Source organism: Centruroides sculpturatus, unplaced genomic scaffold (genome assembly GCF_000671375.1).
Source record: "Centruroides sculpturatus isolate CEXI.00-Female unplaced genomic scaffold, Cexi_2.0 scaffold1844, whole genome shotgun sequence".
NCBI classification, from domain to species: Eukaryota; Metazoa; Arthropoda; class Arachnida; order Scorpiones; family Buthidae; genus Centruroides; species Centruroides sculpturatus.
The window spans coordinates 74,367-87,363 of record NW_019385984.1 but is presented as its reverse complement, the minus strand read 5'-3'; the positions used below and the strand labels follow the sequence as shown (position 1 = coordinate 87,363).

General features: G+C 32.3%; 1 protein-coding gene across 1 annotated transcript; it reads right to left on the bottom strand.

Moving 5' to 3' along the window:
• Nucleotides 1-1,826: 1,826 nt before the first annotated feature.
• On the bottom strand, nucleotides 1,827-12,776 carry LOC111612932 (techylectin-5A-like). The gene is made up of 6 exons (XM_023354221.1): nucleotides 12,580-12,776; nucleotides 12,336-12,496; nucleotides 12,098-12,267; nucleotides 9,938-10,043; nucleotides 9,684-9,848; nucleotides 1,827-2,498 (listed from the first exon to the last, which is right to left on the bottom strand). The coding sequence occupies exons 2-6, from the start codon at nucleotides 12,469-12,471 to the stop codon at nucleotides 2,248-2,250; spliced, it is 828 nt and encodes a 275-aa protein (XP_023209989.1). The 5' UTR covers nucleotides 12,472-12,496; nucleotides 12,580-12,776; the 3' UTR covers nucleotides 1,827-2,247.
• Nucleotides 12,777-12,997: the final 221 nt, after the last annotated feature.

The window sequence follows — 12,997 nt, the reverse complement described above, 5'->3', positions numbered from 1 at the left end:
ATAGGGGGTCGACTGTATTTTAATCGAACAGGATTTAATCGATTTGTCCTGTTTGAAATACATTCTACCACGTGAAGTTTCCTACTGTTGATTCCTTTGGTAATTGTTCCATTCTGTATTTACAATACAAATTAAAATAGAAAATCTAACATATAAACCTTCACAATGCTAGATTTACTTTTATTGTTCAGAGTATTTATTACTAGTTATTCTTACATTTCCTTTGTTGAACTATTGTATATTAATTAATTTTGAAAGTATCGAAAAAACAATAAAAATCATACAGGAATAATGTTGCACAATTTATTGTTTATCGATACAGATGTAATATTGCCACCACTTAAATGTTTAAAATAAATATACATTTAGTTTACTAATACAATCGAAATCAGCTAAAATCTATTTATACGAATTATTTAATGAAAAACGTGTTATATAAATATGGCTCGATTTTAAAATAATATAATGAATTCGCGTGTTATTAATAAACAATAACATTTCTGGAATATAATGGAATTTGCTTATTGCAACCACAAATTAATTATTGTAATAATAAAATTATTATAGTAACCCAAATTCGTCTTTGCTATTAATAATATGAAAATGATAAGATTAACTTTTAAAGCACATGTTAAGGCGCATAACAATTGCACATTTAAGTCACAACTATAAGTCGATTGCACGAAAACGAATTTTAAACGTGACTGTTTTATTAAGTATAACAGTAATAACAATTGGAGTTTTGATTAAAATTAGTTTAGTTTAATATCTACTTTAATATTTATATTAGGTAAGTTACAACTCTTCTAGTAAGTTACAACTCCCAAAAGTGTTTTCATGCTGGAATGAGTTCAAGGATAAGAAATTTCACTAAATTAAACAAATACAGTGGGTTAACAAACATAAAACGTTCCAAGACTTTGTTCGTTATCCGAATTGTTAGTTAGCCAATTATCGATTTATCATAGGTTTTTATGGGAATTTGATTAATTCGTTCCAGAGACTTCAAAAATAAAAAATATATACTTTTTTACTACGTTTATTTATATGTAATAATAAAAATATGTCGATTGCTTTTCTTTTTTCTTCAGGACTTTTCGAAAGTAATTAAGAGTATTGTAGCCTAATTGTAGAGATCCCCAACCTCATTAACACTATTCTGGTTTAGATGCCACTTGTATGATCGTTGTTCTTACATCCTCCTACTCCTTCAAAAGATCTTTAGTAGCAGATGTCGACATTGGACCTTCTTCGTCTTCCTCTTTTTCAAAATAAAACACATCTCGTTGAATTTCTTGGTATTCTTCATTTCAGAGTTCTTGGAGTTCTTCTTTTGTCAGATCAATTTCAGACTTTATTATGAGCCCTAAAATACTCTTTATTTCTCATATGTGATTTTCATTACTCCATTAGTAGCTTGAGACTACTTCATATACCTTTCATAGCTAAGATTGTGCCAACTGTAGACCTGTTCAACCCATACTGCCTAGCAACATTAGACATCTTGCGCCCACTTTTTTCCTTGGCTATTATCTCTTACTTGATTTCTACGGTGAGCACAGTTCTTGACACTCCTCTTTTTAGGCTCCATAATATTATAGAGTTTTTTTTTAAATAAAAAGTTCAAAAAAGCACTTACAAAAATTTAGAGAACAGAAATCAAATAGCCCACAAAAAATTATTTAAATGCAAGGCCCGGATGAAATTCGAAATGTGGTATTAAAACGTTAAGGAATATCTGATGGGACAGTTAAACTTTTACGTTTCGTAGAATTGAAGGTTCAATCTGACGCTGTAGAGTATCGAATCACGATAATTTCTTCTTAGTTGTGTACCGGTTATGACAATGTTAATCAGTCCCTTACCGACTGTGCTCATACCCCGGCCTGATTGAATCTTCCATATGAAAGGGTAAAGAGTGCTACTATTGACCTCTAGGATGAAAGGAAAAAAAAATGAATCTGTCCATAAAGACACAGTGGTGTCAGTCCTGACGAATTTGTTATTGCGGTCTACACCCACCCGATGTCGACCCTTCGGTTTTCTGGTGCCGAAGCATTAAGCGGGCTCTTCGCGCATTGTCACAAAAGGTTAAAAAATACTCCTATTGCTTTCTAGTATGAGATTAGAAAAAAGAGAATATAATATATATATATTACTTAATTGTTTATTGAATAAAACGCTTTATATCTACAATATACGTTTATGATTTTCATATTTGATATTTTTATACAAACATAGTTAATTTTATATACGACGAATCTTCATCTCAACAACGGGTAATGAATAATATAAATCTTTCCAAGTGTACCATACTATGCCTTTGCCTTTCAGTTCGTTCTTGCCATTCAAATATAATCCGTTTAAATTCGAATAGTGGCATTTGGTATACCACCATGCACCTTCGTAATATTGGGCGCAATTAGTAGTATTTGCTTTATCGTTATCTCTGTCAAATGTACTGAAAAACATGTTGGTGTGATGTATAAGACTATCTCCTGTAATATACAAAAAAGCAAGCGTTTTAATTATTATTTTAATTTTCATTGTAATAATATTTTAAAATACATGACTTTTATAAAATATTTAATGGCGTAATTATTACTAACATTTAAAATTTAAGAAATTTGCAAAACAATAATTTATAATGTTGTAATAATTTATAATACAGTACGATCATGACGTTGAAGGATGTAGTGATTTTACGAAAAGCGAACTTCCCCCCGACTGAAGCGCAGTGACTGTTTGTGAACTCAAGTAAGATCAAGTGTGCGCTAAATTAAAGTGACTCATCACAGTACATAAGCAGTCGATTCTCACCTCTCTTCTAAAACTTTTCTTACATAATAAGGTTTGTGAAGTTGGTAGTAAAGCTTTATGCTTACCATTTCAATATTTAACAGTAGAAAATAAATCTTACTAAGCAGTTTACGCATCTCGCTTCTTTTTTTCTGTTCTTGGAAATTTGCTTCAGTTTTCCAAATAAATAAGTTTGGTCTAATATTTTGACAAGGGTTTTGCCGTGTTTGGATTGTCGTGTAGCGTGCACTGTACTGTATATGTTTTACAATGCAAAATTTTCTCATTGGCTTAACATGAGGTGAACATTGATCTCGATATCTCACATTCTACATTGAATTTTAAATTTTAGTTTCCGTCACGATGTACTATTTTATAGCTTCTATTTATTAAAGTTCTATTAAATCAAAATTCATGCGCATAAGGCATTCTTTACCATAAAATGTATAGGAAGTTGACTATCAGTCAACTTTTTTATACTTCCTACGTTCCTATACCTCTAATATCACCGCATTATTAGACACCACGCCATAAATCATCGATAGAGTAGCTATTTAAATTACATTTCAGTGTGCATGCGGGAAAGGTACAAGTTCAGTTTTTCGGTAAGCGCCGCAGTCGAATCAAAATCAAATTAATTAATAAAAACCGTGTTAATTGTCATTTACGTAATATAAATGACATTCAAAACTTCGTGTTTTAATATGCTTAAGTTAAATTAAATGACAAACTTTACTAATGTGTTAATTCGGAAAGTGTGGATAAAGTACTTGCTGGACTAAATGGTTAGAATTATTGAAGTACATCGTGACAGAAGAATGCATTTAAAATTAAAAGCAAAATTTTATGAAATGGTTAATAGGCTTGCAATGTTATACGTTCAGAATGCTGGGCTGTGTAGAAATTGCAGGTACAGAGAGTGCATGATGCAGAAATACAGATGCTGAGAGAGATGAATGATGTTACTTGGAAAAATAAGGTGAAGAAGAATTCGATTTTAATTCATTTCAATTTTATTAAGAAATATACAAAGTTTATGCCTGATTCTGCTAGGCTCTATCAGGCAATGTGTAGCAGAACAAAGAGATTATGAAATACCGATGTTACAGTAAAGAAAAACAAGTCCGTTAAAGATATTAGGTTGAATTATTTATCCTAACAAATAGGGCTGTAATAAGTTGGAGATCTTATTACATCAGGACTGACTGGAATAAACACACTAGATTTTACAAAAAATAATCTTTTAATAATTCTAATCAAATTTTAGTAACAATGCATTTCGGATACAAAGATTACTCATCAACTTACATACATACATTACAACACCAGCAAACATTAATACAGTTATTAATACATACATACGTACCTGTACATACATTAATAACTATAAAATATATGACCTTTTTGTCTTGGTTCACTACTTGTGTAATGATTGTATTAATGTATGTTGGTGTTGTACTGCATGTATGGAAATTGATGAAAGCTCTTTGTATCAAAAATGTATACTTACCAAAATTTAATTGGGGTTAGTTATTAAAGGCTATTTTCTGTAAAATCTAGTCTATTTATTCCAGTCAGCCCTGATGTGACTCTGCAATTTGTTACAACCCTATTTATTAGAATAACTAATTCAATGTAAATTAAAGTTGTAGGATAGAAGCGTTATTTATTGTTATTATAAATATTAAATACAAATTGCAAACAGATAGACCAGGAGAAGCTTGGGTATCACGAAGTTAGAAGAAAATTTGAGGAAAAATCGACCAAGGTGGTTTCGGCATCTGCAACGCCAATCAGAAACAGCTCCAGTACGAAGAATGCTAGAAATTTCAATGGAAGGGGCAAGAAGTAAAAAAACTAGAAATACCTGGAATAAGGCTATTAAACGTAATATGGAGGAATACGATGTCTCTGCTGAAGTTGCTTTGAACATGTCTAAATGAATGAGAAAGACTCAAAGCGCCGAAGAAAAAGAAGATAATTCCTATTTACTAAATATCTGGTAAGGTGCAGTAGATAAGTGAAGACTTATCACACCAGTGATGATAAGCACAAACACTCAGGTATCAATGTAGTACATTTAATAAAACAAAAGGAGTGTACAGTAAAACTCGATTACACGGTATAAGTAATTAACATAAATAACCAAAATGCATTTCGGAATATTGGAAGTAGTTCATCTTATGTTGGTATAAAATATAATAAGGTTATGAAGGTGCTCTACAAAAGTATAGAACCACTCAAATAATTGGTCTTTTAAGGTCAGAATATGAACTAATAGATAGAAATAAATTTTTTACCTGTAATTCAGCACATAACATAATGTGAGGCAAGCTGAGGGTCAAGTGGCGATCTGAGGTGACCACTTACTAGGCACGAATCGGTAAGATCCGACCACTATGTTCTTAGGATGGCTATTTCGAACAATGTTCGAATCAAGATCTAAGATCGCAAGATCTCGATCACGTCAGGACTGACACCAGTTAATCGATTATCAGCGAATTAACACACGAAACAAAAACTATGATAAATGTTAAATGAAAGAATCTTACAATTCAGTTTAGTAGAGTCGCAAGTAAGTTCGAGACTATTTGACCAGCCATTATATAACAATAAGAATATTTGATAAGCAAATGGAATAGACATACAATATACAGAGAAATCGAAATATATTTCTATGTTAATTCATGCGCGTGAGAATTTACATAGCTCTATCAAATTATACTACCTTTACATTATGAGGCTTGTTCTTGTCTTCGGTTGATGTACGTTCTTTACATTGAAAGAAGATCGGGAGAGAAATGTGGATGTTGAAGCGTAGGTTTTATGTGTGCATAAAAAGGTATTTGCCGACTTTTATGTTGCTGTCTCTTCTTGTGATCTATCTATTATGGCGACTTCGGACCCATCGAAATCTGCGCCCTATGGCAGATTGAACCTTTCATTAACTATTGCTCTGTGGCAGGTTCGAACTCTCAGGAACTGCTGACGAACTGCCCGGAATGGCAGGAAAACTCCCTATTTATTGGGACCACTGTTCAATAGCGTCTAAGGAACGCACGAGATATGTAACGAGTGCAGAGAGGGTAAACTGATATATCATCACATGAAAGTGAGTTAAGTCGGCATAGAAAGAAAGTTCATTTTCTTTCACTTTCAGAAACGACGAAAGCACATCCTTTTGTGTGAATAATATTTTATCGAAAATAAAATATTTAGTTATAATATTTTATAAATATTAATCCCTTAATCCGCTGATCTCACAATAATTTTAGGAAACTCAGTCCAGGCTGACTGCGAAATAGCGAGGAAGTCAATTTCTATACTGCCACATAAGTATAGAAACGCCATCTTTCTCGCAAATTTGAAGTGTGAACGTATTTTTTCATCATGCCTCGTGGTACCCATTTTACAGAATTTACGGAAGGACAAGTTGAAGCTTTGAGAAGCACTGATTTAAGTCATCAGGCAGAAACAAACATCATCAAACGTTTGAAAAAATCGTTCAGCATTATTTTTTAAATCCTGCAAATTATGGATCAAAGCGTAGAAGTGAATGTCCTTCAAAGCTTACCCTGCAAGACCGCAAATGAATTATTAATGCCGTTACTAATTCCACAGCACTAATTCCGTAAAATTTGGGACAATTTAGGTATTTAAGTACATCATGAAACCGTTCTGAAGGATTTTACACGGCAACAACAACAACATTATTTGGTTTCGAATGCGAAGTGCCCCTACTCTTAAGACTGGGAACAAAGCTGCCCGACTCAATTTTTCAATAAAAAATATGAAAAAGAATTTTTCAATAAAAAATATGAAAGAACAAGAAAGAACAACCTTTTTGTCGTATAGATAATGTTTTCGGACGAAAAAACATTTAATTTGGATGAGCAGATGATTTAGCGTTCTATGGGCGTGATTTACAAAAAAAATCCCAAATACTTCTCGCGAAGGAATTTCGGTAGTGGGAGTGTTATAGTTTGGGTGTTTTTTCTTGAGAAAATTGGTTTTGGCATTCGTTACCTGTCGCATAAACAGTGCACACTATCAACAAGTTCTGGAGAAGAAATTGCTGCCATACAAGCATAGATTCAGAAGAATTCCTCTTATTTTTCAACAGGACAATGCATCTATATATGTATCACGAGATACGAAAATAAACGAATTGGCCAGTTTGTTCTCCTGGTTGCAACTTTATAGAAAACGTTTGGGGTATCCTGGTTGAACGAATTTATGATCAAAATCATTAGTATACCGATGTTGAACACTTAAAACAAGCAATTGTCACTGTTTGGAACTCCCTTGAAGCATCGATCATAAAAAACATTGTTGATAGCATGCCAAATTGCATTTTCGATCTTATCAGTAAAAAAAAGGTGCGCAAATAAATTACTAAATTAAACTATTTTACAGTATATAATTTTTTTTTGCATTTATTTTTACTCGATTCTCTACTTTTATAGCGCTGAAAATCAGTCTTTTTACAATTTATGCTATTTGCTGCAATATAAGAAACTATAAGTTTCGACAAATTATGTTTTTATAAATCCTGAACAATATAAGAAAGGTAGCTACATCGTATGTGTAATTCCTAACCTTCGTCTAGTAAACTTGCAGCAGTTCTATACTTTTGTGGAGCACATTATTAGTAACATCTACGTTAAGCTACCTTGACGTAAACGTTGACATTATGACGCCGCCTTTCGTCTGTCTCTTTTTACCCATTTAATGTTCACTGATCATAGCGTTATATAGCGATTTGTTTGTATTGTATAATGTTAAGTGTAATAACTTTTTTATATTGATACCAACTAAAGATGGACTGTTTCCAATAGTCTGAAATGCATTTTGGTTATTTATGTTAATTGTTTATACTCGTGTAATCGATTTTTACTGTACACATCATTAGTTTTAGTAAATGTACTACATTAATACCTCAGTGTTTGTGTTTATTATCATTGATGTAATAAGTCCTACTCCACATTAGTAGATTCTTATTTAATTTAATTATACCAAGGTCTAAAAGCAATTCATTACAATTTTTATTATGAAAGTGTCCTAAAATTATCTAAATTTATTTATAAAAATGTTTTTATAATTAGATCAAAATTATTTGAAATATAGACAAGTAAAAGCAATGAAACATATTACACTGATATATGACTATATCCAGAATAATTTTGTTAAAAATTAGACAAATATTAAAGAATAAATTAAGAATATTCTATGGATCGACATACAGGTGATCATTATTTTATATTCTGAAAATAAGAATTATACCTTAAATTACCACTGTTACTTTTCGAACTGTAATCATGACCCCAAAATGATATTTATTTAACCAACTTGAAATAGAAAATGTATTTTAAACTCTTATAATTAGAAGAATTAGTAACAAAAAATTCCCTTCAACAAACCGACTTGTGCAATCTACTGAATGGCATTAATCTATTTCTTAGAAAATATATAGATAGCGTTTGTTGCACGATATATCTATTTTTTCAATTCGTATAAACTTTGAAGTTTCTTTTTGATAATAAAATGAATTCTCCGATACGGATGTACACAATCTTTTCTTTTTATACATGTATCTTTTAGGATAATCTATCTTTTCTTTGCCATGTGTCGCTTTCTGTTGAAGTCTTTTCTGTTTTGCTCATCTGTGGACAAGTCGATAAAGCCAGAGAACGTTGATTAGATTAGCTTATTGCGGTTATTATAGTCGTGTTATTGCATTTCGCTAACGGGCTGGTGACGTGGCATATTTCACGTTTTCTTCATGTAAGTAAAATCTAAATAGGAGTGAGTAACCCATAGAATATTTTTGGACACAGATTCCCTTTGACAGATTACCCATATACATGGGTGATCTGCCAAACTGCTGTACACGATCAATCCATTTCCATCCTTCTTGACTTTTCGAATAAGTTTTATTTATTTTCCCAGCTGTTATATATAACAGAGGGAAAGTATGGCAATCTGTCAAAAATGAACTCTCTAGTTTTTTACATTTTTGGACCATTAGGTGAGGTTACAAATGGAGTCGAGTGTCATGTCGAGTAGTGTCTGACTTAATAACGATTTTACTCGTTATTAGCATTTACAATTTTTTATATAACCCAGCGTACATTATAAATTAAGTTTTTTTGCCATTTAAAAATAGTTAAAAATGTTTACAGTTCTTTGTAATAAAATATCGTAACAGATGTTTCCAGGGTAGTTAAGTAACTCGTTGCCGGATTTTTAAAATTATTTTAACTGTTAGTACTACGTCCTTTTCGAAGTTTAGGAAGATAATGATTGGTTTAATTTTTCTATCTTTCACACTAATCATGAAACTTTTTAATTCGGCAGTAGTAGATTATATATTATGCGGTGCATCGGCTTTTAGCTTCTCTTGAGAATTATATTCGTTACTGAATAAACGGGTGTCTGTTCCATGTCTTTGTTTGTTTTTTTAAATCATTTGCATATTTTTGTCACTCCTACCGGTTCTGCAATGTGCCTGAAGCAAAGCCGTATTTGAAAAACATTGAATACACGTCCTCCATTTTATTTTTAGTCAAATTGTGTGACATTTGGGTTGCGTAAATACAACCAGCTATAATATTGTAACTCGCTATGTAAGAGTGATATTACCCGTCGTTGCCACAAAGTGCGCTGTAACCATGGTCATAGCAACTATATGTAGTATATTGTACCTGGTTGGGCTATGTGCATTCTTTAGTAGTGCTGCCATTTTACTTTTAAGGCGTGTATGTATTAGTAGTTACATAATGATATATCATATTTAATTTATTATAAATGACAAAAATTTTTTAAATAATGTTTTTTAATTATCAATTAACTTTCAATAAATTATTAAGCGAACTTTAACTTACCAGCTTCACCACTATAACCGCTTACATGTAACTTATACAAATTTTCTTCATTCCCAATTCTAAATTCTCGATATTGAGCGTATGAAGTATTATCTTCTTTGTCTTTCATATCAATTCTGAGAGAATAGTTTCCTTGATTTGTTAAATAATATAATTTTTCATTGCCTGAAATATGCATTCGGGTATTTAGTAAACTTGTTTCACCAGCTAAAATTTGAACAAATGAATAAACATGTGTAATTAGAATTGATTACCTAACCAAAAGTCTTCGTCCAGTTTTCCGAATCCTTCGGCATAACTTTTCCAATCTTTATAGAAATAGGAAACAGGTTGTTTAAAATCTCCTCTTCTTTGGAATACCTTTTAAATGTAATTAGTATAGTTAAACGTAATAATATGAAATTAACTAAGTAACGAACAATATTTCTTAACAAATTTTAAACATTTCAATAAGGTATTGCGGTTTTTCTGCCATCAGTTATTTTAAAATGTCGTATTCGAGTCGAATATATTTAACGTAATCGAGTTTCACAGATGTATTTACAATGATAAAACAAGGAAGACCTTTATCATACACGCGGGGTCGACTCTGGCCACGGTTCGATTACTTCATTTGAACATAAAAAGGGGAATTTTTTCGTAAAATACAGTTCGCTGCCGATTATTCGTGTGCGGATTAATCACGCAGCATCCTTTTTTACACATAATTGGCCGAACAAAAATTCTGTCAAACAAAAAAAATGTTTGTTACAAAAACTTCGTGTAAACAAACGATGGCTTTTCTATAAAAAATGTAGCAAAAACGTCGCTTAACTTTCTCGGCAACATTTAAAACCGTGTGTGTCGGTGCTGATACTTTATGAACCGTTATGATACTTTATTTAAAATATTTTTATAGTTTTAATTGTTATAAAATGGCAAAAAGCTTAATTTTCAGAGTAGGAATTGGTTATATGAACAATGGTGGGTAGCTGCCCGGAGGTATGGCGAGGTCGTACCTCTTTTTGTCGGCAACAGGTTGGTTAAACCTGTTGCCGACAAAAAAAGGTACGACCAGAGGGTGGCTGTTTTACGCTCTTTAATCCCGATTAATTTTTGTTTCTGTCAGGTCTATTGGAGGAAATAAGAGGGGTCGTCGTTAAGGCGTAGGTTATGAACGGGCAAATGACACTATTGAACAAGGAAAACAAAGATTTATTATATAACAAATGGCTATCTACAAAATATCTACATCGGATGGCTATCGAGATTTTTCCTAACTTTTGAATACTATGAAAGAGCCGAGAAAAAGTTTCAACGCTCGAGTTCATACCTCTTGATTATTCCCACGAGAGTTCGGAGGTTCGTAGCTGGAGGCACTGAGTGAAGACAAATCGCGACTGAACATCGTGGACTGCAATAAGTAAAAATTTCGACGATAGCTCCTCAGTAGGGTCTGGCTTGTCTCTGGTCGGCCGTTAGAGACTCCCCGAAGGGGGGGATGAAACGGGTTTATATTGATTATGCCTGGGAAAATGTATGTGATTCAATGTTGTCGAAGGTAAAGGTTACTTTAGCAGGTGTGGAGGTTGAAAGGTGTTTCAGGGACCAAAATAAAATGATGAAATCGGTCTTCAATTGTAAACTTTAAGTCTTTTTTTACAGTATGAGAATAAGTGTTTAGATGGGTGAACGTTTACATTCAAAAAGAAAGGTTTTAAAATTTAATAGTTATTGAACAGATATTTGATCCCTTTTTCCTGCGATATTATTTTAACGGTTGAGCGACGAATTTAGGTACAATATGTCGAAAATTTATAAGAACGAAAAAATTTGGGTTTGCACATGCTTCGGATCTCACACAATTGTAAATGCCAATAACGAGTAAAATTGTCGTTAAGTCTGGCCCTACTCCAAATATGATACACGAGTCTTTTTTATCTCGTTACTTCGTCGAATTTTAACCAGAAACATCTAAAAACGTCATTCCCCTAATACACAAACCTCCATGTAAAATTTCAGACATTTTCGACAAAAAACACAAAACTTATTAAGCTTAAAACAGGATGAACAAAATCCACCCCTCACACTAACATTCCTTACATACAATAAAAATTCTCGAATATTTTTGCAATTCCCGACGTTTAAAAATATCAGGTTCAAAAATGAATAACTCTACGAAGTCATATTTTTATACGATCACCATACTTTTCCTCTGTTGTATAAAACAGAGCAGAAAAGGTAAAAATTGTGAACTACTGCTTCTGATGAACACTGTCCAAACTATTTCTTTATAAGAAATAAATTTTCGATTTCCAGTGAATGATTTCCCCGTCTTTAACCCGGATAATCGAAAGTATGCTGTAATTGCGAAATTAAAGCGTTTATTGCTATTAAACAAAGTGATGATAACACAGCAGTTTATTTGTACTCACCGTCCATCCACCGCCGTCTGTTTCCATATCGCAATACACTTTGAAACAAAAAGCAGTTGTTTCATTTTTCATTATTCTTATTTTGTAAATGCCAGACGTTTGATTACCCTGCTTTTTAATATCGGTACAATCCGTCGGTATTTGACTTATTTCCGGAGGAAATCCTATGACTGACAAATGTATGAAATTAATTTATAAAATTAATTGGCTAAATTAGAAAACAGCTTAGAAAACTTACTCTGATGGATGAGTTTGTCTACTTCTTTGAGTTTTGTATATACATCGTTACTCACACATTTAGTATTTTCTGTCCAAGATATTAGAAGTTGGGAGGAAAGGAAAAGAATTCTCCACAGCCAAATTGCAGCAGTCATGTTCAACAAACGTTACCTTATTCTCCTGAAACAATTAGATTTTTATCAAAATTTCGAGTCAGTTTATTTCGTTCGTTGAATTTAAAATGAAATTTCATTTGACGTTACCTTCCTACGAGCAGTGATGATTTATTTAGTAGATCGTATGTAACAAGAATGGTAGCTATGGGTGCAAAAATAGCTCTATAGCAGCACAAAACTAAGAGTGGCCGTATTTGGTAGAGCTATCATATACAATATGAAACGTTTAGAAAGTTGTTAGTTCCGTGTGGAAACGCCGCAGTAGTAACAGCAGTGTGTATTTAACTACTTCAACGGGTTTTGATAAGGAAAACCTGTTTACTCTTTACGATTTTATCAGATAAATGTGAATTTTTTTTTATTTTTAGTATATTAAGTTTAATAATTTATCTTTACATAATGAAGCGATTGGTGATTGCTTAATAATTGTTTTGACGTCACAGATGTAACTGATCAAAGATAGCCACACTAATATATCAAGTGAATTATTTACGCGTATTAATGC